Here is a 27,966-nt window from a genome sequence, read left to right as displayed (position 1 = left end):
CGAAAGCAGTAGTTTTGTTTCCCTCAGCAGACCACTGCAGGTCCTACTGTTTTTTTGTTCCAGCTGTGAACCAACATTTCAGGTTCCAAACCAATTTATTTTTGGTCGAAATGCTCAGAATGGTTCAAAAGTAGTTACACAGAATGGAATGAGTTCCCTGTTCCTTGTTCAGTGAAACATCAAATATCTCCCTGTGCAAGATCCAGCATCAGTGACCGTTGTTGATTCCCTGTATCATTTCAGTGTTTTATCACACCAGACCCTCTCCAGTCACTGTGTCCGTTTCCTCCTCCAGGCTCTGTTGACAGCGGTGACGTCCCAGCACATAGAGATCCATGAAGGCACCGTCCTGCAGGCTGTCAGGACCTGCTACAACATCTACCTGGCCAGCAAGAACCTCATCAACCAGACCACAGCCAAGGCCACGCTCACACAGATGCTTAATGTCATCTTCGCCCGCATGGAGAACCAGGCAGTATGTCCACCCTTCACTTTCAATGCAGGGTGCTGTATAATTAGACAGACACACACAATTCCAGGGAAAGGGCAAACCTCTAAGATAAAGCCAGATTTCCCGATTTACAGTTTTTGACCCAAAAATCTACTGGGCTGCTGTTACAAAATGCCATGCCGACTTGCCAACATGACTAAATGTTTTGATATGGAAGCAGATTGATTTGTAATATAACCCAGGACACACAGAGCCTTTGCTGTGAAAAAGTTTGTAGTTAGATGATTCACTCAAACCACCTACTGTATTCCTGCAAGGGTATTTAAAGTCTGATGTTTGGTTTGTGTCCAGAGGTACATTTTAGGTTCTACCTTCAGCAAAAACAAGCTTGCTCTAATGTCATCTTTTTCTTTTTGATTGACACTTTCCCCCCTCCTCACCCGCCTCCCTCCCTTCCTCTTGCCCCTCGGACACATAGCTTACAAATCACAAGCTATCTTGGTCTCTGGCCTCCAGAAAGCGTGACCGCCAGGTAAAGCGTGCAGGACTGCCGTGACTTGCCTGATCTGAACTCTCAACTCTTCTCTGTGTGTCTGTGTTTGCGCATTAGGCTTTGTCCATCCATTCACCAAACTCATCCGTTTCTCTTCCTTTCGCTCCGGCTCCGGAGCCGATATGCCGAGTAGTCTCACCATGCTTGCTGTGGCTTTTTTTGTTGACTTGCCTACAAATCATCTCGCTCTCCTGCACCAATTTACATTTCAGTTTTGCATTCACTTGTGGGTATGGCCAGTGTTGTGTTGCAGGTCAGCTACGCCTCCCTCAGTTTGGATGGTTTTGTTTTGTTTATCCAAAGGCCTAATATACTTGTTTCAGAGCAGCAAGAGACTGGTATTGAGTCAGACCGAGACAGAGAAATATAGAAAGAAACAGTCAGTGATAGAGATCGAGAGACAAGGAAGACTTTGAGGCGGAGAGGGGGGACAGAGCTATTGTTTTGGTTGTCAAAGCCTGCGTGGTGTTATAGGCTGCTGCACAGGGAGATCCACTTTCAGTGTTTGTGTGTAGCTCTATCCTCCCAACTGCGGCTCAGCGTGGTATGATCTCACACACGCACACACACACACACACGCAGCCTTTCTCTCTCTCTTGCTCTCACACTGACTCAGCCTTCGGTATCTGACCAAGGTGGCATTTAAATAATGAGCTTAGTCTGTTAGCGCTGCCTCGCCTGTCCCCTCAAGTCGAGGTGCGTTCATCTAGCCTTGTTACTGCTCCCCGCATTCAATACTAATTGTTTCATTTAGAATGCTGTGTCATTGAATTTGGTTGTTTACATTTAAATTCTAATGCGATGATAGCGGCGGGCTCATTAAATTGGAGAGAGGAGTAGCTTCAGATGGCAGCGTGGTTTTTGAAACAAGATATAATGGATTTAATAAAAGGAGCCTGTGTATAAAGTAGAAAGTGAAATGCAGTTTTGCTGTTTTTTGGCAAATGAGAGGAAAAAAAAAAACCTTGGAGAAATATGAGATAGATAATATAATTGTAAGCTGTGGCCAGGTTTTGGGAAAGGGAGATGAAACAGACTGAAACATAATCACATTGATCATCAGGCTCCCTGCACTCGGTAGAGTTGCAATATTAGATACAATTATTAATTTAGCATTTAATCTACTTGCAGAGAGGAGGATTACCATCTATCACCATTGTTTTGTAAATGTGTCACATTGTTTATATTTCCATCTGTGACCCACGTCTCTTCAGTTGAACCGTGCTATTTTGCCTTGAGTCACTCGAGTCTATTAATTTGTTTTTTCAACATTTTCCCTTACAAATGTACAAATGCACTTGGATTAAAAATGCACCGTGGGCTGCTGTTAATTTAGCTTGGCTGACAGAAGTATGAAATCCCACTGCTTGCAATTGTTTGCTCTCTTTTGGAACCTTTGTAATGGTGTTCGCTTTGAACTTGTCACCTGTGTAACTGTACATATTGGAACTATTGATTCCCTGTTTGATCAGCACAGGAAAATAAGTGGTTTTGCTTGGCACCCAAATTTAACCTTGTCCATGAAGTGGCAACCCAATATAGACTGTTTGAGCTCAGATACAGTTCCTCAATCTAAGAACTTCTTAGCCCTCAACCTTGTCTAAATGTCCTGCCACCCACTTTTGGGTCATGACCTACCAAGCTAAGGAATGGCAATGCTGTCCAGCACTTCATATTTGAAACGGTGGCAACACATGCCAACCATGACACATCAGCCAGGACATGCTGTATGAGCCATTTTCCACCAGAGCTGCATTTTGCCCCTGATGCACCGAAACAGACCGGTCCATATAAGCCCGCATGAATCGATTACACACAGTTTGTTTCATCACCGTTTCAGTGGCATGTCCTACTTCACAGTGAGTGCTCATTCATAAACTATCCACGAGCAACACACAAATCAATGCCAACACACTCCTCCGGATGTTAAAACAGCCTGGTGCAGCCTTGTGGTCTTGGAAGACTGTGGGTCCCAAAGCTGGCCGTTGCTTCCTGCTTTGACATCTGGAGGTGTCTCAGCTCTGCTTTTGGGCTCTGGGAGCCCGTAGGAAAGGGAGACAGGTTGTTCAAGCTTGTAACTGGCATCATAAGTGTGTTTGCATAGTGTTAACCTGCTTTTCTGTCTGTGTGTGTATATGTGTGCCTTTGATGGTGTGTGCGCACGTGTGTGTGTTTTTCTTTTTTTCTTTTTTTTTTTTGTATGTGTATGCCTGTCCTCCCCACCCCTCTGCAGCTGCAGGAAGCCAAGCAGCTGGAGCGGGAGCGACACCGGCAGCATTCTCCAGTTGCTCAGCACCCCGAGCCCGACTCCCCCCAGCTCCAGACCCACATCCACCCTCAGGCCAAGGATCTGCCCCAGGAGGCCAACGGGCCCACCACCCCTTCCACCCCCATCACCACGCCCTCAAACACCATTCCATCCACCCCGTCCACACCCACAGTCCCTGCTCCCAAGGGCAGTAACACGCCTGTGTCTGGGGAGCAGGAGGACCAGGGAGAGCACGGCTCCGTAGACGAGAGCCCCGACCCGGAGAACGGCTCCGACTTCTGCGTGGCAGAGAACGAGCAGACTGAGGCAGACCAAGCCACCGCAGCAGCACAGAGTAAGGCTGCACCCAGGGGGAATTTTTTGTTTGTAGAGGATGCATTCAACACATTGTACTATACCACACACATGCATTGTATATTAATATTAATTTCTTTTTTTTTCTTTTTTTTGGGCCCCAAGCAGGCCCAGATGTTGAAAATATCTGCAGTGTAACACCACTTTATATTATTTGATGACAAGAAGGCTGAGTGTCAAGTATGCAAACAAACATTATCTTATCATGCCAGCTGGAGCATGCACGTAGTGGTGTGGAAATGCAGAAAATACTGCAGTAAAATAGAAACAGAAGTCAAAATAAATTACATGTATTAGAAAAAATGTCACAGTGTCATATGTTTTTATTACAAGCTTGTGGAAATTGTGCAGGAAATGACTGATGCACCACTTCTATACTTTCAGTGCTCTGTGTGTTTTTTGAGGTGCACTCATTTATAGCCTGATTTGTTTTTATAGGCCAAATAATTTACAGTGATTATATGAATATTTTAAAAAGATATTCAGGATAGGCCTAAAAATATTTGTTTTTTGTAATTTTACATCCTATTATTGTTACTTACTGGAAAACAGAGCATCATTAATAGTTTCCTTATATAAATAAAAACCGACAAAACCATCACTGTTTTTTGAAGAACCTCCCCATGCATATGCAGACAACTATACTTTCTCTCCATAATGGACATCCCATTGCTTTCCACGTTTATCCTTCCCTTCCCATGTTCAGCCTTAGCATCCTGTGTCCAGCAGAAATTGGTCCAGTTCTGAACACAAGATGCTCTCAAGATGCTATTTTTATGTGACTTGAAACTGAAACACATCACAGCTCCCACACACTCACTGACAAACACAGCTATGTTTACAGTCATGTATTGTAGATGTTACTGTCTATCTGTTGAGCTTACTGTGTGGGCTGATACGTTTCCTGACAGAGACATCCTGACTTACATTAAGTGCATAGTTTTTGACATTTCGGGCTATTGCAAGCCAGGAAAAATGTATGTTTTTTTAGTAAAACGCTTGCTATCACATCCAACACAGGAGCAGCTCATTCACTGAGAGAATTGCTATGGAATATGAACAGCGGGCGGAGGTGACACAGGATGAAAAACAGTCTGCTAATGACTTTCATAAGCTTATGCATGCTGGCCCAGAAAGCACTTTGCACTTTAGCAGAATAGATTCAATTTCATTTTGCACCATATTTGTCACATAATGGATGAAAGTGTGTGTCCTCAAAATGTGCGTTGTTTGTCCAGATGCAGCAGCCCAGCAGCATCAGGGGGGAGGCGAGGAGGAAGAAGAGGAGACCCCAAACTATGAGGAGAAAGCCCAGGAAATCGTCCAGAGTATTCTGCAGGAGGTGGTCAATACTGTTGCTGGAGGTGAGGCTCGTTCAATACGCTGAAAATTTGACCTGAATTTCAATTATGTTTAGTTTTTTTTTGTTGTTTGTCCTGCCTCCTGCCTTCGTCTCTGTACCTGTGTGTATATAAGGTATAATATTGCAGCTGAAGTAGTGGCACTATAGTATTCATGGCACAGTTGGGAATTACTTTAACATAGTGAAGAACCACAAGTAAAATAATACCAAAAAAAAAAATACAAAATCTGGCCATTGCTCATGTAGACAGAACTGAAGGCAGTTGTGTTCAGAATCATAAGTAAAGTAAGGAAGTACAGGCCTGTGCTACTGGGAAGTCCCACTGACACATAAGGTCAGTTCAAGTTCATCGACTACCCTTAAAGGAACAGTTCACCCACAAAAAAAAATATTTTCCCTCTTAACGCGAGTACAGTCTATCCAGATCGTTTCTGTGTGATTTGGCAAGGTTTCCAGTTTGCCCCAACATTCCCTGCCCCTGTCCAAACATTCATGTGAAAAGCTTAACAGCAGCAGCACTAGAAATCCAGCAAACTGTTATCTGTCTGCCCTAATTTGTACTCGGTGGGAGTGGATTTGTACAGTTTGCCAGTGTTGTTCGGGTAAGTGGGGAAAATTATTACCATTATTATTATTTTTGTATTTTGTATGAACTGTCCCTTTTAAACGCTGAACAAAGCATCAGAGCACTCTTCTGTTGTGATCATTTTCTTTTCACAAAAGAAGAGTGCTTTAACCTGAAAAAGCCTTTATTTGGCCATCTAAAAATAATGGTTCTGTTAACTTTTAGACAGAAAGGAACAGTGTCCTGGCTCTGGTTTTCATCATCTAAGGCAACTTCTTGACCTGGCCCAACATTTTTCAGATATTATTTTCCCCTTGAGCACTTTTTTTTTTTTTTTTCCACAGGAAGACGTCAATTGTTTAGAGAAGCATGAAGCAAAAAAAACACTCTCTTAACCTGAAAGTTCCCTTAAATGCAGTTAGAAATGTTGTTTCTGTACCAGCAGTGCACCATTGTCCTTTTTTCTCTTTGTACGTGAGAGAATGTCACGTCAAACTCCATGCCCAGATCTGTCAGTTTAATGTTGGTTTGCATTGCTTATCATCACGCATGCTGTACATACCTTGTATAGCATGATGTAAGACCTTTTACAAATCCACAGAGATTTGAGAAAGAAAGGCCGGTACATATCGATTCCCAGAGATCCGTGTGCCAACGCTGTCAGCTCAGCTCATCCTGACTCCCATTTCCGCCACAGGGCACTGCCTGGACCCCGCCCACCTGTGCTCTGACACCAAGGAGCCCAGTGGCGAGGCCGAGCCGGCAGAGTCGGAGTCCACCGAAAGGGTGACGGAGGGCACCCAGAGCTCGCTGGAGGACGAGGGCACGCTGGGCAGCGACAGTGAGCACGTCCACGCCAATGGCATCCCCGGCACGCCTATTTCTGCCAGCTTCACCCCGTCTCTGCCTGACGACAGACTGTCTGTCTCATCCAATGACACTCAGGTGAGAGGCGGGCCAGGGCCATCACCATGGAAAAACCACTGAAGCACATTATGTTTGTTCATTGAAGTCAAAGGAAGATCTGATGGTTGAAATAAGGGAGGCCACAAATATTACGTAATGAATAATTTCTGTGTGAAATATACTACAATTTTAGCTTTTTAGGTTATTCATGATGTAGTTATGATAGTGAGTCGGTGTACACCCCTGCCTTCAGTGTCGGTAATTCCTTATATATAAATGTGACACATTGGCCTTGATGAACAGCTCTGCTGCGCTAGACTCTCTCTGGGAAAAAAAAAACTGTTTGATTGAATCAAAAGGGGAGACCATGAAAGAGCCTGTAAACACTTGGACTGTGAGTGCTACTGAAGGCAGTTTCTTTAATTATGATGAATATTCTATATTCACTAGAAAGACATATGTAACCCCCCATTTTTTTTTACAGCCACATATGAACTCTGTGATTCTATTTGATTGCACTCCACAGTGATCAAGGTTAAATAAATCTTCGGTCTTCTAACAGATCTGGAGGCTTTTCATCAGAAGCTGTTAATGTCAAGTAGGCGGGAGAATGTCAGATACACGGAAAGAAGATGTTGATGTCGCTAATTGCACACTGCTTTTGCTGTTAATTTTGTTGTGATGTTACTCCGCAGGAATCTGGGGCAGCACCAGGCCAGCCTCCGGGTGCTAAATTCTCCCATATCCTCCAGAAGGATGCCTTCCTTGTCTTTCGCTCACTCTGCAAGCTGTCTATGAAGCCGCTGTCAGATGGACCACCTGACCCCAAGTAAGAGTTCTTTCCACATAATGGGATTTTTGTTATTTTCTATTTTTGTTATCCTCCCTTGGTGCCTTTGCTGGCTTTAGCTCATATGTTTGTTTACTATACTGGCCGTTTTTGTGATAAATAACCTTTGTTTGGAGCCCCTATTATACTCCTAACAATTGTATTTGGTGAATGGCTGATGAATTTCAAGATCACTAATATATTCTATATTAAGTTAAGCTGTTGTGAAAAATCCCCTGTGTTGCCTCAGTGATCATTTTGACTGTGTTAGATTTAACAATAGATATGAGTCATGATTTAAAATGAGGATCGTTCCAGTGGTAGCCGAGCTGTTTTGATAAATGCCGATGAAGGAGATGATGAGGCATTGCTCAGAATTTTGATGACTCTGAGTCACTTCCTTGTCTCTTGAAGCACAGCGGCCCCTTTTTAACTATTTCCTTTTTTGAGCACCAATAGGAACAAGGTAATCTGATTTTTGCCATTATCCAACATAGCTTTTGGTCAGGCTGTTGGCTGCCAGGATAGAGACATCTGATTGGCTTATTGTGGAAGCAGCTTCTGTGAAACAGGATTTCCTGAATCTGGTTTCTGTGCGTAACTCAATTCATACAACCTCGCCTGGGTGACTTTGCTTCTTGTATCGATTCAGTGGTTTTAATGTCAGTTGGCAAAGGGGGAGTCCTGTCTGTATTTGGACAGCTTTGGCAGTGTTGTGGAAATACAACAGAAGTGTGTGTGTGTGTGTGTGTGTGTGTGTGTGTGTGTGTGTGTGTGTGTGTGTGTGTGTGTGTGTGTGTGTGTGTGTGTGTGTGTGTGTGTGTGTGTGTGTGTTCCACAATGATTGGGAAGAAGGCCATGTTAATTACCACAGCATTGATGTGCCATGTCAGTGTCAGACAGAAACCTTTTACCGTCCTAACGGGACTGCTCTGCCTGATGTCTTACGCACACAGATAGACACACACACACACACACACACACACACACACGCACGCACACACAGAGGCTGATTTTAAGTCATTGAGACGTGCAGTTAGGCTGCCGCTCTTAGTTAAGTTGTGTTTGTTCTCCATTTTAACCAAAGTTCAGTAAAAAGTCACTGTGGAAAACTGCTTCATTGTGTTTTATTCAACTGGCATCTGTTTTCAAATGGATTTATATCCTCAGGATTGATGGCGATCAACTCTCCATGAAGGATAAAGTTGCTTCTTCTGCAATAAAAATAAATGTTTCCTAAGAGCATTAACAGCATTACTTAGGTCGTTTGTTATTGGTTCACACTTTATGAATGGGTATGGGTATGCTTTCCTTTCCCCCCCGAACAAAAGCAATGCTGGATTTTTTCTTTGTTTTGGTACAAAATCTACATCCTGCTGGAGTTTAAGTGATGAATAGTCAGATTTGCTGCGTGCCTTGGAAAAATAAGGCTATATTTTTGGTCTGTTAAAGACGCAGGGACACATTTATTTTATGTCACATAAATCCTACTCACGTCTGCTGAGCAGAGATGGAGCACGTCGCAGAGAAGCAGTCAGTCTCAGCATATATGCTAGCTTGAAACTACATTGTTTTAGTTACTGCTATTCTTCTGCTGTGGAAAAAAACAATTCAGCTGAGCTGAAGCTGTTGGTACCAGTGATAGCACTGACTTATTTGCCTACCAGCCCTCTGAAGACTGTGTTAAAGAAGTTTTTAAGCCACTGAGGAAGGAGAGATAACAGAATACAGTGCTGTTTTCCTCTGCTGCTCTTTGTGATGCTGCTGTGCTGGGAGCTGATATTTCCCTTTATGAATGCAGGGTTTTAGTGGATCTTGTTTCTACCCCTGAATATACAGTATGTCTATATGAGCTTTAATGCACATCAGATCGGACAGTGTGCTCTAAGAGCCTCTTAGCAGAGGCTGGAGTTGCAGCCAGCCATATTCTGCAAGGTTTAGGTACATGCGCAAAAGGCATTGACATGAACATATACTTAATGCAGCAACACGCACAAACACACATAATCCATCAGTCTTTTTTTCAGCCACAATTTAAATATTCAGGACAATATCTTTGTTTTAGTATTGTCAGTAAGATCAACTGATAAAATGTTTACAACCCTTTTCTTTTGACTATTACAAATGACCTAAGTTTTTGTGTTATTTTGTTTTTTGCAAATGGATCCTCCCTGGAAACATTTTGAATGCCAGCACAGGACTGATTCAGCTGTTTTTTTCAAATCCACTGCTTAGACCTTGAGCTTGTTGCTCTTCTCTCCACCTGCCTCAGGTCCCATGAGCTGCGCTCCAAGGTCTTGTCCCTCCAGCTGCTCCTGTCCATCCTCCAGAACGCCGGGCCCATCTTCAAGACCAATGAGATGTTCATCAACGCCATCAAGCAGTACCTGTGTGTGGCTCTGTCCAAGAATGGTGTCTCTTCTGTGCCTGAGGTCTTTGAGCTGTCGCTCTCTATTTTCCTCACCCTCCTGTCCCACTTCAAGACGCACCTCAAGATGCAGATCGAGGTAACCCATTTATTGCCCTGGCCTATGTTAGTTGTAGAGGAAAAACTCATCCTAAAATGCTGTTAAAACAGGCAGTGTGCTTCACGTTTCTGTGCCCAGTTTGTCGATTGTTTGGTGGTAATTTGTTCTTTTTCCTGTGAATAACTGGCCACACCGATAAAATCATGTGATGTGACAATGCAGGTGGATGGTAGGACTATTTTCAGCTCTCAAAACATCAACAGTTAACTTTACATTTTGGTGTTAGTCCCTTAAAGTCATATAGGGAGAAATCCATCATAGAAGAGACGGAGATACCGATATCTCATATGACAGTGGCCTCAATAGACCATAATGCAATGCAGCTGCAAGACATGTCATGTTTTGAGTGAGGGACACAGCTGTAATCATAGACAGGTCCCAGTATTTTTGAACTAGTCGGCTGACCAGCCATATTCATGTGCTCATATGCGCGTCTTTGATTGAAGACAACAAGTCCCGATCTCTGGGGGTTGTTCAATGCATTCTGGGAAATGTAGGAAATCGCCAACCAAAGTAGAAGTCGACAACACGTTAAGAGAAAGCGGGTACACCAACAAAGTAAGATACAGCAGTTCGTTATAATAGAGTAACTTCATCACAAATAGATGGTGTCTGACAGCACAAGAGTATCAGATTGTGTATTTCCGTCTTATCAGCGTGTTACAAGGTGTGTTTTCTCTCACAAACGCTCCCGTTCAAATTCAAACAACAACAGAAAATACAGATGGAGGTTTTCTTTTCTGGCTGTGTATCATGTTTCCATTAACTCGAGTCTCTGCTTTCCCCCGGTGGAAAAACATCACATATATTCTGATATTGACAGGCTGACACATCTCTCAATGCAGCCGGCAGCTGACAGAGGTGATTTATGGGAGATGTGGTTCCTCACAGTGCTGTAATGTAGTTCCACCCCTGTGCAATTGAGTCTCAATATTACCTGCTTTCTGATGCCGCTGATTTATTGTCCCCTCTGAGTTGGTTCAGCGTTCCTAATACTTAAACGAATCCAATTGTATTTGACGGCTTTATATCCACTGTGTCTGCGGCGGTGAAGGAAAGTCAAATAGGCTCCTGGAGAACGGCGTTGGCCTCGTTGACAGATGATAGGTCTATTTGTTGAACAGTACAGTGCCAGCAGTTTGAACTTCTGGAAGCTGTTTGCGAAGCTTTCTTTAACTTTTCCTGTCTTCTGTGGTTAGTGTTTCCTTGGTGTAAACTGTCCCGCGTTACGCTCACACACAGCGACTCTCTCCGCAGGTGTTCTTCAAGGAGATTTTCCTGTACATTCTTGAGACGTCCACAAGCTCCTACGACCACAAGTGGATGGTCATACAAACACTGACTAGAATATGCGCAGGTTTGTATCTCTCATTTTATTAGTAAATGTTGAATATTAGTGTTTATGTTGTAGTGAAGCACAGAGGTGTGTGTAGAGGAGACTCAACGGAGAAGCTTCTGGTACAATTGCAAAACACAATTTCTGCTCAATCTCAGGTTTGATTTTTGTTGCATTAGTGTGTCTGCGAAGACGTAGGCAAAGGTTATCCAGTCCTTGGGAGATAATTTTCTATCAAGCAAATCTATTATACAGTGAGCAGTTTTTACCTAATAAATGGAACTAAAAGTTGTATTACCGTGTAAATCTGATTTTAACAATGCCATTGCAGTTTATCTCATTTATGTATTTATTATTGGAATGATTTGACTTGGTTTGTTCTGGAAATGCATCCATGATTAGATGTTATTTTGTGATATTAAAAGTAAATGTCATTGCCTGAAGCTGCACCGACACACAAATATTCTTAGACATACTGACTGATAATGGAAATAACATATTGAAACTTGAATCCTTAGACTTGACTTTTCAATTTTCATAATTTTCAACAACTCAATCCTCTTTTTGTATGGTAATGAATTTGACATAATGTGATATGATGGGAGAACTCACTTTGTCTGCTTAGTTTGAATGGACTGCAGCGACAACAGGAACAGTTGGCAGTACATGTAACTGAATCCTTTTTTCATTGTAAGACAATACTGTGGCATTTTATAATATAAAATGTTGCATACACAGTGCATTTATGTATACATAAACCATCGTCTGGGGGAATACTTGTTTCTGACAGGCCGGAGGGAGTGTGTGTAAAACAGCATCATGCACAAATAGTCCGCTTCAAGTCTAATTCCTGTTCTGTTTTCACAAAATGCCTTTGTGATTATGCTGGAAACCAATTTCCCCAGGTGGACAAATAAAAGTATCCACTGAATTTATCTGAATTTATGCACTGGCCATAAACTTTCTAACCAGCCTATGTAACCATAGCAACAAAGTGAAACAGTAGCAGGCCCAGTAAACATTAAAAGCTCTGCTACTTAATTAAAAAAGCTTATTAATTTTGTATCCAAGTCGCTGTTATTCTATTTGTGACCGAGTTAGAAGCGGGATAATCCATGCCAAGGTGTGTGTTAAAGGGATTTTAATGCGCTCCACGTAGACAACCACCCTCCGCTTCGCACTGGGGGGTTATTTGCCTGCACGTCATCCATTAACACCCTTTAAAACATCTCATCGTGGATTATCCATTACATACACCCGGCGGCCACTTTATTAGGTGCACCTGTACAATCTAATGCAATTCAGTGCAACAGCTCTGCCATAAAGACTACCTTTTCAAAGTTTATAATTTTGTCAACAAAGTTGGCAAATGTGTAAATTTAATTATACGTTTATTATTGAGGTTGTTTGCAGTGGTGTTCTATTGGACTGCATTATATTGAGAGGTGTTTCTAATTTTTTGTCCTCTCTATTTATATTCATGAGGGGGGCAGAATATTGGAAACACCTCTCAGTAAAATGCAGTCCAGTACAACAGCACCATTTACCTCAGTGTCAAAAAAACCTGAGTATTATAGGCACCATAAAAGTAAACTTAATGGCAGAACAGTTGTATGGGATTGTATTAGATTGTACACGTGTAACTAATAAACGTGATATATATAATGTATATCTAGAGTATGTGCAGGCTAAAGTTCCTATGTTCTCCATAGAAGAGATGAAAGCAGCTAATCAACTTTGTTGCCAGAGAGCTGAAATGACATTCAAATGCGTTGCTAACTAATTAGGCCTGTGCTGTACCGGGGGAATATATGGAGTCTGAACTTGTTTTATAGATTCTAATGGAACGGCCTACATTTATGTGTCTCATCTTCCCTTCTCAGATGCCCAGAGTGTGGTGGACATATATGTGAACTATGATTGTGACTTGAATGCTGCTAACATATTTGAGCGCCTGGTCAACGACCTCTCGAAGATCGCACAGGGTCGGGGGGGCCACGAGCTCGGCACAACACCTCTTCAGGTGATCATTTCTTGTCTTTTTCTCAGCGGGTAGCTAACGTCATTATTGCAATATTACTCAAAGTATCATTCGCAGTAAAGTCTGGCATTGGAATAATATTTCTGTACCGTGTCTAGGAGCTGACCCTGAGAAAAAAAGGCCTTGAATGTCTAGTCTCCATCCTGAAGTGTATGGTGGAATGGAGTAAGGATCAATATGTCAACCCCAACTCCCAGACCAGCCTCGGTAAGACACTGAACCCCAAACATGACTGGATTTTATCAAGATTCATTGGCAGACATCTTAGTTGAACAGGAAGAGAGTACCTCAGCTCACCAGGGGATTACTTCTCTACCCGTTCAAATTCCATGCGCTGATGAAATAACCGTTTTCTCGACGAAGGATTCATGCTTTGTCTCCTGGTTCAAGTCAATGCAGAGATCTGCCAGGAGAAGCTCACAGAGTGATGTGTTAATGGTGGAGTAGCTGTACCATCCCTCTATTATTGAGAGCGTCTTGTAAGATGAATTAAATTACATCAGGAAGTGTTCAGTGATTTGAGGAGAGCACAGTGCGCTGCCTGTTCCTTTATGGGTAAGATGAAAGGCCCTCTGTGGTTGCATACAGTGATACATGTCACAGTAATCCATGTCAACACAACATAATCCTTTGGTGTCAGTGGTCCTTATCAGCCTTGTACATGTATATGTTCATAGCATAAACACAGGGGATAATACATGCTGGAATACGATGTATGCATGCGTTATGTGCTTTATAGACCCATAGACAGTGAAGATTTCTTGCTTGGGAGTCTCTGGAGAATTGTGTCAAAGTCTGTGTCAGACACGAGGCTGTCGGAGCGGAACAAGTCTTCCTCCTGATCAAACTTGCCTCTGGCAGCAGTTCACCACCAAGGTTAACCGGGGTTAGGGATAAGGCTCACATCCATCTGCAATCAGTTGTAGGATCGAAGGCTGGCTTTCATCAGGGAAGCTACCCCTCCGAGAAGGAAGGATAGCGTTCATCAGCTCGGCTCCAAACAGAAGAAGCCGAACGTCAACGCCCAGAGGCCAGCGCAGACAAGCTAATCCAGCAGGTTTAGTGTAAAACAGAGCAACACCTTGGGCCAAGCCGTGATGAAACCTGCCCGGGACGTGCAGGGGGCATCCTGTGTGTGAGACAGGCCCCCGGGTCCTCTACACACTGGGGGATTCCTGTTGTTTGCCAAAGGAGGATGGGAGATCTAACTAAGGAGGAAGTTTGACTTTCTGAGCGGGATAGAAAGATATTCCACAAGCCCCTGGAACTATCCACAAGCTACCCTGAGGCGAAGCTGCCAAAGCTAGCCAGCCAAGGCAGCTGTTTTCACTCCTAGCTCCCAGGGACACCGTCTTACCAAAATTCATGAGAACTCATTAGCGCTCTATCAGGAGAGCTTTGGTTGCTTTTGGAATTCTCAATGTGTTGTGCCATCTCACGCTGGCTTCAGGCAAACACAATTTTTATGTTACAATGGAAGTGTATTGTGAATACAAAATAAAAAAAAAAAAGGAAATGGATGTTTGTTACTTTAAAGCAGAGGCATTGTATTGCAGTATATCACCTCTCTCTTTCAACTGGCCCTTTATGTGTTGTTTTCTTTCCTTCTTGGATGACTTCAAAGGGAGAGCAGGTAATAGAATAGTAGACTGTTAAGGAGTGTTTGCTAGACCGTGTCGCTGTGGTTACCGCATAGTAGGACTCATTCTGAAACCTATTGTGTCCTGGGTGTCTGTAGCTTTAGACGGTTTCGTCAGAGTCCGGCGTGCATTTGACACGCTTGCTGTCATTTCCATGGTTTCCTGTTACTCACTGAAACACCATAGATTGTAACCAAGAACCCTGTTTGGATTCACTGTGCATTGCGCTCATGGCAGATGCAGTTGTTGTGACCACATGTAAATGGGTAAAGCGCTGAGGACCAGTCTTCTAGAAGTAGTGAAATGTGACATGTTCCCCACACTGCAAAAATTTCCCATCCCAACAAGGCATTTAGTCTTATATTTGGTGTATTTCTCAAAACAAGTGGAAAAAGTCTACCAGTGTAATTAGAGAATCCCCTTGTTTCCATGCAGTTTCACTTGTTTCAGGATTTTTTTTTTTTCTTGGAAGTACAAATATGTTGAAATAAGGCAGATGAGACTGATAGTAAACCCCCCAAAAAAGACACTTGATTCAAGAAAATATTGGAAACAAGATGATTGGCACTGGAAACAAGTGGGATTAATTGATCCTGCTTGCTCTATTTTTAATTGTTTTGAGAAAAATAATGTATAATGTATAAGATTGAATTAAAACGTCTTAGGATGAACATTTTTTGCAGTGAGTCCAGAGTTTATTCTGGGTTTTATTTTAAGCCAACTGCTCCCCACTCCCTCTGTCGTCCTCTGCTCCTCTCTCTGTACTTTGTAAGCCTGAGAATGGGAAACTCAGTGCCAGCTCGCATTACAGTGACGCTGTCCTAAATGTTTTAAAGAGTTTCCAGTGGGTAATCAGACTCCTGTCTGTAGCACAGTGTTTCAGGAGGCCTGTTCTAGCAGCAGCAGATCCCTCCGCTCGTCCCCGCTGGCTAAAGAAAGTGCACTCTCTCCATGTTCTGGCACCTTTCCATCCACTGCCAGGAGCTTTATCAGATAACCCTGCTTCATAATGTCCTCTCCAGCTGCGCAATACACTACCTTGCTTTGCACCTGCTCTGTGTCTGTGCATGTGTGTTTGTTTTAGTTTGTTGGTCTGGGATTGTGAACATACCCTCCCTGCCAACAGTAATCGCTAAACAACACTCTGGGTTCATTTTGTTCATTCTCTCTGTGTCCAATTACTGAAGTCTCTCTCTCTCGCTCTTTCTATCTCTCTCTCGCTCTCTCTCTCTCTAGCTCTAGCTTTAAGTTAACTAGTTTTAACAGCCTCCAGGCTCAGTCCCTGCCAACAACAGAGTTTCAATTAAAAGCCTTACCTTTATGATGGTTTTGGGAGAGTAAGATAGAGGGAATGGGGAGTGGAGGCCTTCCTAAAATGGCGGGAGAAATACTTGGTTTATTTTCACTCATCTATCATAGCCTTTTCTGTCGGTTCTTATCATGGGTTCTTCACTCCTCAGGCCAAGAGAAGCCGTCAGAGCAGGAGAGCACAGAGACCAAGGCTCCAGAGACCATAAATCGCTATGGGAGCATCAACTCCCTGGACTCCACAGCCTCCTCTGGCATCGGCAGCTACAGCACTCAGATGTCAGGCACCGACAACCCAGAGCAGTTTGAGGTCCTCAAACAGCAAAAGGAGATCATCGAACAGGGCATCGACCTGTAAGTCTTCCTAAACACATGCAGACACGTGTAAGATATTCCTTCTTAATTGTTTTCATACTTTGTGAATTGGCCATGTGTCCGGATTCTACACAGGTTCAACAAGAAACCAAAGAGAGGCATCCAGTACCTTCAAGAGCAAGGCATGCTTGGCACCACCCCAGAGGACCTTGCTCAGTTCTTGCACCAGGAAGAGAGGCTTGATTCGGTAACAAGTCGCCCCTTATTTCACTCACTTTCGCAGCCAGTGGACCAAAGCACACATCCAGAGTAGCTCATTCAACTCTAGCCTGTCCATTTATCAGATTTGTTGGGGGGCGTTCCCATGCGGAAAGGGAGCAGCAGATCGCTTGAAGAATAAACAATTACCAAATCGAACTGTACGCCTTCCCCTTCAACTGTCCCCCTTACAGCTGCAAGGCCAGAGGCAAACCACACTGAAGCCTCACATCATTAATCCAAAGCTTGTCCACCAATATTACCCTGCCACCCACCCAGTCTGACTCAGAGTCGTATAATCAGTGTAAATGTTTACTTTAATTAGCAGCGCATACTGCTTTGATTGGACGGCCTCAAGGGTGTCTGTGCGCAGTGGTAATCGGCATTAAAGAGCGTTTATAACATCTGCTCCGGAGCAAGTGCCATCACATCTACCGGCGCTACAGTGGTGGCTGATAGAGTGGAGAGACAAGCAAGTGCGCATGTGTTTATCTAATCCACACAGACACTGAGTGAATGACGGTAGCAAACAGATGAGATCAGATGCGTGTTGGGACAGCCGTTCTCACACTCAGCTTTTAGTGGAAATGGCTGAAGAGGCAGGAAAATAAGTTACTTTTTCATGCCGGTGAAAGCTGAAGTTGACGTTTCTCCCATGTATCACCACTTGTGATGAGAGAATTATTAGCTGAAACTCAGTTTTTCAACTTTGAATTTGTACTGTTGACAAATTGTGGATGTAAATTGAACTATACGCCTCTCTTTCTCTTAGACTCAAGTGGGGGAGTTCCTCGGGGACAATGACCGCTTTAATAAAGAAGTGATGTATGCCTACGTGGACCAAATGGACTTCCAGGGCAAAGACTTTGTCTCTGCGCTGCGGATGTTCCTGGAGGGATTTCGGCTACCTGGGGAAGCCCAGAAGATAGACCGTCTCATGGAGAAATTTGCTGCTAGATACCTGGAATGCAACCAGGGGTGAGCTGAGATCTCTGGACGTCACCTGTGATCTTTACGGTTCCAGCTACCAAAACTTCCAGTCGATCGAAATAGCTGAACTTGTTATTCTGTGACCCATATACAGCATGCTGTTTTATTAATCTGCTTTGCCTCTCTCCCCCTCACTCTGTTTTTCCAGGCAAACCCTGTTTGCTAGTGCTGACACTGCATATGTCCTTGCCTACTCCATCATTATGTTGACAACAGACCTTCACAGTCCACAGGTAAGCAGTTCACCTCAGTGAGCAAGCTGTCTCCCGGAATGTGATTTGACAGCAGTCATTTCCTTAGACACCTATGCAACATAAATCACGCTGATTGCATAAGCATCATCTGACCCGTATCGTTGTTGTGCTCCGCAAAGGTGAAGAATAAAATGACTAAAGAGCAGTACATCAAGATGAACCGAGGCATCAACGACAGCAAAGACCTGCCCGAGGAGTACCTGTCGGCCATTTATGACGAAATTGCGGGGAAAAAGATTGCCATGAAGGAGACGAAAGAGCTCACCATCAAGTCCAACAAGCAGAGTGAGTTTCAACACCACTGGGTGTGATCCAGCAACAGTCTCATTACACTCTGAAATTAAGCGTGTCAAAAGACGAGTTTTCGTTCGCAGCCAGAATTGAATCCCTGTTTGAAGAGGTAATGGATCTCAGTCAGAGCTGCCATTACAAGATATTATCTAAAGTAATATGTCTGATACACTGATGTCTTTGTCGCTGTGTGAAGCCATCAGAAATCTGTTAGATTAAAGCTGATTAGACTGAACTGCTGATTGGTCAGCAAAAGTCAAAATCTACCGTAAGGGTCAAAAATTTGTCTGCACAGTTAACATGTAACTGTAAAATTTATTTGTGTTAGAAATATCAGAGACAGAAGTAACCCCTGCGTTTGGAGATGATCGGCTGCATCGTGTTTCTTACAGAAATGCAGTTCATAAAAGCCATCAGGAACAAAGATAGGGCAGCATCTTAAGAATTCATTCAAGAGTTTTGCACACCACCAAAAGTATTTTTGAAGCATTCTGCAAATATGCAATACTAAATACACTCGCTGTTTGACATCCTCATGTTAGCTGTTGAGAAAAACACTTTAAATGAAATGTTTGAATTTTAATTGTGTCTCCAGACAGTTTATACTTCTTTTGATACCTTGACAACTGAACTACTGCAGTGTTTTTCTTCCTGGTTGGTTGCTGTGAATAGCTCACTTTATGTGTGTGTGTTGATTTCCTCTCAGGTGTGGCCAGTGAGAAGCAGAGGCGTCTGCTCTACAACTTGGAGATGGAGCAGATGGCAAAAACGGCCAAAGCTCTGATGGAGGCTGTCAGTCACGTCCAGGCTCCGTTCACCAGCGCTACACATCTGGAGCACGTCAGGCCCATGTTCAAGGTGGCACAAACACACACACACACACACACACAAACACTACCCTTACACACACGCACACACTTTTACAGACGCAAACTTGACAGCTCGTTCCTCTGTTGTCCCTCAGCTGGCGTGGACGCCCTTCCTTGCTGCTTTCAGTGTGGGACTTCAGGACTGTGACGACACTGAGGTGGCCTCCCTTTGCCTGGAGGGAATCCGCTGTGCGATCAGAATAGCGTGCATCTTCTCCATACAGGTACTCCAGTAGCCTGAGTTGGAGGAAATCCATCTGAGGCGACATTTCAACAGGAACCGATATCAGAGAAATACATTTGTAACTGTGGAACAGATTTTAATTGTGGAACATGATGGCAGCTGCAGTGCTCTCACACTCTTGTCTCTTTTTTTTTTCTTCTCTCACGCTCACACAGTTGGAGAGGGATGCATATGTGCAGGCCCTGGCAAGGTTCACCCTGCTGACAGCCAGCTCTGGCATCGCAGAGATGAAGCAGAAGAACATTGACACCATCAAGACCCTCATCACTGTGGCCCACACAGATGGCAACTACCTGGGCAACTCCTGGCACGAGGTCTGCTCATCCGCACCACTGTGTCTGCTCACGTCTCTTAAAACTGTCTTTCTCTCGCTCTTTGTTCATCCTCACAAAACCCTCTATTTTTTACCCCACCTCTTCTCTTTCAGTTCTGTTTCTCTTCCTCTAGTTTTCCCATTGTATGTATTTTCTTTTCTTTTTTCTGTGAAGCAGACTAGCAACCTCTTAACGTGTTATTCCTTTTAAAAGATGTTGGGAAAAACAGCATTGTGTGAAAAAAATAATTCAAATATTCAGTTAAATCTTTTATCTTTAATTAATCACAGTAGTAACTGATATTCGTTCACCAAGCGACACAGTTTTTGAACAGTTGTTGATAATGGTTGCAAGGTGACACAAGATAGCTGGTATGAGAAGGGATTTTCACTTCATGCATTAGGGGCTTCCCTAATTAGAGTGGTTCAACATGACTATCCATTTTTAATTTGAGTCTGTTGTTGTAATCGGCCTTTTTACCAGTCTTAGTATCTCCTAGCTTCTCCCTTTTCTGTTCTGTCTCCCTCTTTTGTTGTTTTCCCTGTCCAAGTTAGTATTTGTTTTTATTGTGATTTTTGTCTCTTTGAATATGCCTCTGTTGTGCTTCCCCTCAGATCATGAAGTGCATCAGTCAGCTGGAGCTGGCTCAGCTGATCGGTACGGGGGTGAAGGCGCGCTACATCTCAGGGACGGTGAGGGGCAAAGAGGGCTTCATCACGAGCACCAAGGAGCAGAGCAATGACGAGTACCTGGGTCTAGGTTTGTGCTCATTCATTCATACACAAAACATCGCCACTGTACACCAAGTCCTGTGTCACATTCCTGTTTTATTTCATAAGTCACTCCTTTTGAGGCTTAGTCCTTGTCTGTGAAACCAGCCTGTAGATCATTTGTGTGTTTATTATGAGACATGTAATGTTCCCTGTGCTCTGATCTCCAGTTGGAGGGACAGTGGACCGTAAGCAGATTGCAAGCATCCAGGAGTCCATCGGTGAGACCAGCTCTCAGAGTGTGGTGGTGGCTGTGGACAGGTACGGTACAGCCACGGTTTCCTATATAATATTAATACATGGTATCAGCCAAGATACCAGCCTGGGAACTGGTATCTTGGCCACTATCTAAACCAGAGTTAGTTTATTCCTTCACCGTGCAGTTAAAAAAAAAAAAAAAAAATGCTGCAATGCTGTCCTGTTAATGACAACAATATAAGCCAGAGAAATGCCAACCCCCAAGGCACTGTGAAATCCTGTGGGGAAACAGTGGTCGACAAGTGACAAATTCAGGACAGCACTGTTTGTTAACTAGGTGGTTGTGCTTTAACACCCTGTCTGTGCATATGAAGTTTATTGGTCAGCTATTACAGTAGGGATCTTCACTGTGCTCTGTCTGCATGTTGTTTTTTTATTTTTTCATTGTGAAGATGAATTATTATCTGAAGTATCTCCGATAAAACATGGACGGACAAGGCAGTATTGTGTTCGACTTGGATGATGTTTTACAAAATTATTGTGAGTAACATAACATAATGGGCCATAATGATCAAAGTATTGTGTCGGGTCTAATTTTTGGAATAACTGTGAAGATTGTGAAGAAGGACAAAATGTTCCCAAGACGACAATTTCCCAGAACAACAGTGGGAAGGGGAACTATTTCTTTATGCAAAAGGAAACTATTTTGCAGCCACATTGCCACAAACGTGCTCAAAGTCAGATGAATAGTAACTGTGGCTAGATGGCAGCTTCTGGCAATATATATGAATTTATATTCTCTCTCTCTGTTTGAATCAGAACGAGTTCCACTCTGCTTATCTTTCTCTCGTTTTTGCAAAATTGCTCATCTTTATTGTCTAAAAATGTCACCAGGATTTTAAATAAACATATTGTCACATATTTTTTCCACTTTCAGGATATTCACAGGTTCTACCAGACTGGATGGTAATGCAATAGGTGAGTCCGGCTGATACAACCACTTAGTATCACACCACATAGTATCACACCAAGGCCAGGGGCATTCCAGCTTCTTTGATTCTCATGAGTCATTAATCCATTCAGCTATTCTCTGCTCATTGCCAACGTCCTCTATCCATTTATCAGTCGACTTTGTGCGCTGGCTGTGTGCTGTGTCCATGGATGAGCTGGCCTCGCCCACACACCCACGTATGTTCAGCCTGCAGAAGATAGTGGAGATCTCGTACTACAACATGGGCCGCATCAGGCTGCAGTGGTCCAGGATCTGGGAGGTCATCGGAGACCATTTCAACAAGGTGGGTGGGAATTGGTCACTGAAGGGAAAAGTTCAGCCAGATGGGTGGTTGGCCTGGTCTTTCTAAATAACGACAATGATACACAGGCAGTTTGGATTAATTGTCAGTAATATTGAGAACCCCAAAAATGTTTTAATTTCCACAATATGGGTAGGTTTGTCTTCTCTCTGTGCATAAGACTGTCCTGCCTTTCTCCCCCGCCTTCTCCACTACCATTTCACTTCAGCCTCTGATTAAAATAAACAGCCTGGAAAGCTTTCTGGGACTTTACTGGTACTTGGGAGTATTCAAGGACATTTCTCTCACCAAGAATCTGCTTCTCCGTGAGAAGCTGTAAACTGGCGCGTTTGAGAGCAAATCATCAAAGTAGCCTTTCATCACGCTGGAAAGTGGATTTTAAGAAATCACATATCCCTTTTGAGATTGTTTCTCAAGTGCGCCAAGAGAGGCCTGTTTTTAAGCAGCAGGCAGCGTTGAAGGTACTGTTTGTTCTCTAAAAGCCACGCTGGGCTCGAGTTGCTGCATTTCAGAAAATGGGTGGGATTATGAAGTGTTACGATGTTACCAGCAGTGTTGAAATTTATTATCTCTCGCATTCCGTTCAAGGTTGGCTGTAATCCCAATGAAGACGTGGCTATCTTTGCAGTGGACTCTCTCCGGCAACTGTCCATGAAATTTTTAGAGAAGGGGGAGCTGGCCAACTTCAGATTCCAGAAAGACTTCTTGAGGCCTTTCGAGCACATCATGAAAAAGAACAGGTAAAGAAGACAAGCTGCACATATGCCTGTGTGTGTGTGTGTGTGTGTGTGTGTGTGTGTGTGTGTGTGTGTGTGTGCATCTGTTTGTGGTGCTAAGTGCCATGTATGTCTCTAGTGCTGCTGGCTCAAACACATGGCCTGCATTGTGGCACAGAGTGGTTCCTTTTTCAGTGCTGTCTCTCACATGGCTGCAGACACACTCTGAATCAGAGTCTGCCAGAAACACACCACCCCCTCCTCCCATCATCCTCTAGCTGCTCTCAATCTCTTGTCTTGTTCCTTCTCCCTCTTTCTCTGTCTCTCTCTCTCTCTCTCCCCCAGAACAGAGAGTAAGCATATTATTTGGTTGTTGGCTCTGGAACGAGCAGCAAGCAGACATTTTGACTGAAGCGTTTCAGTCTGTTTGCATCACCTTTTCACTGAATTTATGTAACAAAACCTTTTTTTTTCTCTCTCTTTTCCTGTTTGGTCCAAATCTGTCTTGAATAGAATCAGAATTGTGAGCAGTCATCAGACGAGTTTGATTCCCCTAAATATTCTCTGCTGTAATTGTCTCTGTGCGGCATGTCAAAAGGCAACCTCTTTTACTGCAGCACACTTTTCATTGACGCGAAAGAGGAGTAGCAGTATAAGTATAAATCCACCCACAGATTGAACAGGCTGAGAGCCTCAACAGAGTGGAGATGGCAGGCAGCCACGTAAACCCTGCAGCGCAGTGTGTCCATTAGACTCACTCATACTGCCCTCCTCCTTGTTTGTGTGTGTGTGTGTGTGTGTGTGTGTGTGTGTGTGTGTGTTGTTTTGTGCAGTTAAGCAGATACAGCCTTTTCTCTCATTCATAACTACTGAGCAAAAATAGGAACGCTCTTCACTATGGCAACAGTTGCTGTCAGAAACCATCGTGCCAAGATTAGCGAGACTGCTGGAATAATGGTTTTGCCTGAAAATGGGATTGAGAATGTGGGCAAGTGCTTTTAAAGCTAATTGACATCAGTGCAGAGATGAATCTTTCATCTCAGTTGATTTATTCTTGTGCGTCCTCCTTTCTTTCACCTTCATCCCCACCTCATTCTTCTCCTCTGTCACCTCCTACTCCTCCTGCTCTGACTGTGCTTTCCTCTCCTCCCTGCCAACCTATTTATCCTCCTCAAACTTAACCTCTCTTATTTCTGTCCCTCTTCTACTTCCAACTCTCCCTGTCTCTCCAGGTCTCCCACCATCAGAGACATGGTGGTTCGCTGTATAGCCCAGATGGTGAACTCCCAGGCAGGAAACATCCGCTCAGGCTGGAAAAACATCTTCTCTGTCTTCCACCTGGCCGCCTCTGACCAGGATGAGAGCATCGTAGAGCTGGCCTTCCAGACCACGGGCCATATCGTCAGTAAGTCCAGCACACACACACACACACACACACACACGCACGCACTCATGAGATCTGTAGCAACAAACAATATAACTACTGGATAATAACTTGTAATAGAAACATCCTTCTAAAGAGATCAGAAATGGTCAAATAGAGGGGTGTAAATTGCTGTATAATATCATCACATTATTACATTTACAGAGGATTATTGCTTCGTAAGAAATAATGGTATTACCTTGCAAAGGAAATGATAAGAATAAAAGAAAGACAGCTCTTAATGTAATAAGATCCGGTTAACATTATGGAATATCTGGAAAGTCACTGAATTTTGAAGTCTCTTTCAGAGATGGGGAAAGATGGGGAATTTAATTAGATTTAATTAGAATTGATTTAGATGACTGGGACAAGACATGGAATATTATGGAATTTTGTCAGCCTCCGTTTAAAACAAAATAAGAAAAAAAATCACCTGGATCACAGTTGTGTTTAAAGTTTCGGTCAACATGTCATTCAAAACTTTAGTCTTGGAAAGTCATGGAAAAGTGAATTTTTACAGTTGACATGTGAAACCTGTTTTTTATTGTTAATATAACCCAGTGTAATGTTATTACATTATTTTGAAATTAACTATGTTCACAGATTTTGCACTATTTTCAGCACCTGTAAAGAGATATTTTTATACATTTTGACAAATTATTACATCATCCAGCAAATTTTCAGATCTTTTCTGTTGTCATGCCAGAGATTATTTCTCATTTTGGTGAACTGAGGAATGTGAAAGGATTCAGTGATACTTTGTCATGCCAGACTTAACATGCTCACGCTCAGATTAAAACAAAGAGGAAGAAACATGAATTGTTAATCTCTTATTTCAGCTCAGAGACTTCTGTATCATTATGTACTTGCTCTTATCCTGACTGACAGGCTAGCATCCCTCCTCTGGTCAGCAGGTGTTGGATTTGCTCTTAAGGCTTGTTCTCTCTCTAAACCCCTTCCCTTCATCTCTCTCTTTATCTCCCACTGCCCACGTCTGTCTTCTGTCCTTATCTCCCTCCTCCCATCTCTCAGCGAATGTATTTGAGAAGCACTTTGCGGCCACCATCGACTCCTTCCAGGACGCCGTTAAGTGTCTCTCAGAGTTTGCCTGTAACGCCTCGTTCCCAGACACCAGCATGGAGGCCATCCGCCTCATCCGACACTGCGCCAAATACGTCTCTGACAGGCCACAGGTCTGTGCACCAGTTTGTCTCTTACTGCAGGGGTACTAACACGAGTGAAACATGGAGTCGCGTTGATGAAACAGTGAATGAAACTTGGTGAAACATTATGCAGCAGTGGCTGGGACATAAGTAAGAGCAAAGCAAGAGCAAATAGAGGGTGGGAAACAAAAGCAACAACAACTTAAAATCAAAAAAGAATGAAAATATTTAATAAATATGTAAATTAACATATGAAAATGTATGAATTAACCTATTATAAACATGTTGTGCAAAATGTGTGTTACTGGCACTCTGTGGGGCTGGGTATTGGCTCTTATTTGGATTCAGTTCCAATTCAAGTCCTAATTTGATTTGATACCAATTTTGATTTGACTCCTTCTCATATCAGTTCAGTTAGGGAGATTCCAGTTACAATACCAATTTTGCATCTTATATATATGTGCCAGTTTTGATTTTGACCAAATCGTATTTGTCCTAATGGTTTTTAAATCCTAAATACAACAAAACACCTTTTGTGGGAATCTCCAGCCATCATTCATGTGTTTATTCAAAACTTGTAATTTGAGCTGTAATATCAGCTGAGTTTCCATCGGCTCGTAGACAGCTGCAGGATGGGAGGTGCTACAAATAACATTTAGCAAAAATATTCACACATCCACTGAAAACACTGCTCTCAGGATAAAAATCGATATCTGATTGTTCAAATGAAGATGACGATTAATCAGAAAATCAGGGTTTTTACCCAGCCCTGCAAGTGCGCCTCACTAGACCTGCCCCATATCGCTTTACATTATCATGCACACAGAATATCAGATGTACAGAAATGTGTCCAAATGTGATTCATCGAAAGCCACTCACATGATCAGTATTATTGAACGTGCATAGGTTTACTGTTAAGCCTGAGGCAAAAACAATGCAAGCGTTTTGCTCCTTGCCGACACCAGAAAGAGCGAGAAAACACTGTATCAGATCTTTAAACCACGAGGAAGACTATGTGTTCATATATCGGGGGAGGTACAGTATATGTGGTATTATGTACACTATATTACCAAAAGTATTCGCTCACCTGCCTTTACTCATACTATGAACTGAAGTGCCATCCCATTCCTAACCCATAGAGTTCAATATGATGTCGGTCCACCTTTTGCAGCTATTACATCTTCAACTCTTCTGGGAAGACTGTCCACAAGGTTGAGGAGAGTGTTTATAGGAATTTTTGACCATTCTTCCAAAAGCGCATTGGTGAGGTCACACACTGATGTTGGTCGAGAAGGCCTGGCTCTCAGTCTCCGCTCTAATTCATCCCAAAGGTGTTCTATCGGGTTCAGGTCAGGACTCTGTGCAGGCCAGTCAAGTTCATCCACACCAGACTCTGTCATCCATGTCTTTATGGACCTTGCTTTGTGCACTGGTGCACAGTCATGTTGGAAGAGGAAGGGGCCCGCTCCAAACTGTTCCCACAAGGTTGGGAGCATGGAATTGTCCAAAATGTTTTGGTATCCTGAAGCATTCAAAGTTCCTTTCACTGGAACTAAGGGGCCAAGCCCAGCTCCTGAAAAACAACCCCACACCATAATTCCTCCTCCACCAAATTTCACAGTCGGCACAATGCAGTCTGAAATGTACCGTTCTCCTGGCAACCTCCAAACCCAGACTCGTCCATCAGATTGCCAGATGGAAAAGCGTGATTCATCACTCCAGAGAAGGCGTCTCCACTGCTCTAGAGGCCAGTGGCGGCGTGCTTTACACCATTGCATCCGACGCTTTGCATTGCACTTGGTGATGTGTGGCTTGGCTGCAGCTGCTCGGCCATGGAAACCCATTCCATGAAGCTCTCTGCGTACTGTACTTGGGATAATCTGAAGGTCACATGAAGTTTGTAGCTCTGTAGCAATTGACTGTGCAGAAAGTCGGCGACCTCTTTGCACTATGCGCTTCAGCATCCGCTGACCCCTCTCCGTCACTTTACGTGGCCTACCACTTCGTGGCTGAGTTGCTGTTGTTCCCAAACGCTTCCATTTTGTTATAATAGAGCTGACAGTTGACTGTGGAATATTTAGGAGCGAGGAAATTTCAGGACTGGATTTGTTGCACAGGTGGCATCCTATGACAGTTCCACGCTGGAATTCACTGAGCTCCTGAGAGCGGCCCATTCTTTCACAAATGTCTTGTTTCACAGTCTGCATGCCTGAGTGCTTGATTTTATACACCTGTGGCCAGGCCAAGTGATTAGGACACCTGATTCTGATCATTTGAATGGGTGAGCGAATACTTTTGGTAATATAGTGTATGTTTTGGTGTAGGAGGGCTAATTCCCACTTGAGGCAGAAACAGTAAACGTGGCTCTTATTTCTCTGGCAGGCCTTCAAAGACTACACCAGTGATGATATGAATGTAGCGCCTGAGGACCGTGTGTGGGTGCGGGGGTGGTTTCCCATCCTGTTCGAGCTCTCCTGCATCATCAACAGGTGTAAACTGGATGTCAGGACCAGGTAGGCCGGGTTCAACACGCCTGATGCCTCACGCTCCATCAGAGAACTTCGATTTTCATGAACCAGAAAACTCATACATTAACCGAGTTTGTAAAGACAGTAAAATCAGTATAGTTTAAGGGTGTAATGATTTTGTACCAAAACCACGATTGTGCGGTCCCCAGTTAAATGAACCGTTGATGTGTGGCGAGT

The 27,966-nt window shown here is 43.4% G+C and overlaps 1 protein-coding gene across 1 annotated transcript in view; it reads left to right on the top strand.

Annotated features, from left to right (window-relative positions):
• The window catches only part of arfgef1 (ADP-ribosylation factor guanine nucleotide-exchange factor 1 (brefeldin A-inhibited)), a 61,340-nt gene that overhangs the window by 24,209 nt on the left and 9,165 nt on the right, over nt 1-27,966 (top strand). Inside the window, exons 5-29 of the mRNA XM_030078839.1 lie at nt 296-475; nt 3,238-3,607; nt 4,866-4,991; nt 6,253-6,500; nt 7,157-7,290; nt 9,563-9,797; nt 11,076-11,175; nt 13,038-13,177; nt 13,294-13,402; nt 16,296-16,497; nt 16,594-16,705; nt 17,489-17,694; nt 17,855-17,939; nt 18,080-18,245; nt 18,958-19,109; nt 19,216-19,344; nt 19,520-19,678; nt 20,293-20,437; nt 20,619-20,709; nt 21,584-21,624; nt 21,772-21,941; nt 22,548-22,699; nt 23,908-24,080; nt 25,131-25,291; nt 27,644-27,774. Of these exons, the coding sequence (XP_029934699.1) occupies nt 296-475; nt 3,238-3,607; nt 4,866-4,991; nt 6,253-6,500; nt 7,157-7,290; nt 9,563-9,797; nt 11,076-11,175; nt 13,038-13,177; nt 13,294-13,402; nt 16,296-16,497; nt 16,594-16,705; nt 17,489-17,694; nt 17,855-17,939; nt 18,080-18,245; nt 18,958-19,109; nt 19,216-19,344; nt 19,520-19,678; nt 20,293-20,437; nt 20,619-20,709; nt 21,584-21,624; nt 21,772-21,941; nt 22,548-22,699; nt 23,908-24,080; nt 25,131-25,291; nt 27,644-27,774 (3,917 nt within the window). The remainder of the gene's footprint in view (nt 1-295; nt 476-3,237; nt 3,608-4,865; nt 4,992-6,252; nt 6,501-7,156; nt 7,291-9,562; nt 9,798-11,075; nt 11,176-13,037; nt 13,178-13,293; nt 13,403-16,295; nt 16,498-16,593; nt 16,706-17,488; nt 17,695-17,854; nt 17,940-18,079; nt 18,246-18,957; nt 19,110-19,215; nt 19,345-19,519; nt 19,679-20,292; nt 20,438-20,618; nt 20,710-21,583; nt 21,625-21,771; nt 21,942-22,547; nt 22,700-23,907; nt 24,081-25,130; nt 25,292-27,643; nt 27,775-27,966) is intronic.

The sequence above is a fragment of the Myripristis murdjan genome, chromosome 20 (genome assembly GCF_902150065.1).
Source record: "Myripristis murdjan chromosome 20, fMyrMur1.1, whole genome shotgun sequence".
NCBI classification, from domain to species: Eukaryota; Metazoa; Chordata; class Actinopteri; order Holocentriformes; family Holocentridae; genus Myripristis; species Myripristis murdjan.
Note: the sequence above shows the minus strand (reverse complement) of the source record. Positions and strands in the feature narration are given on the sequence as shown.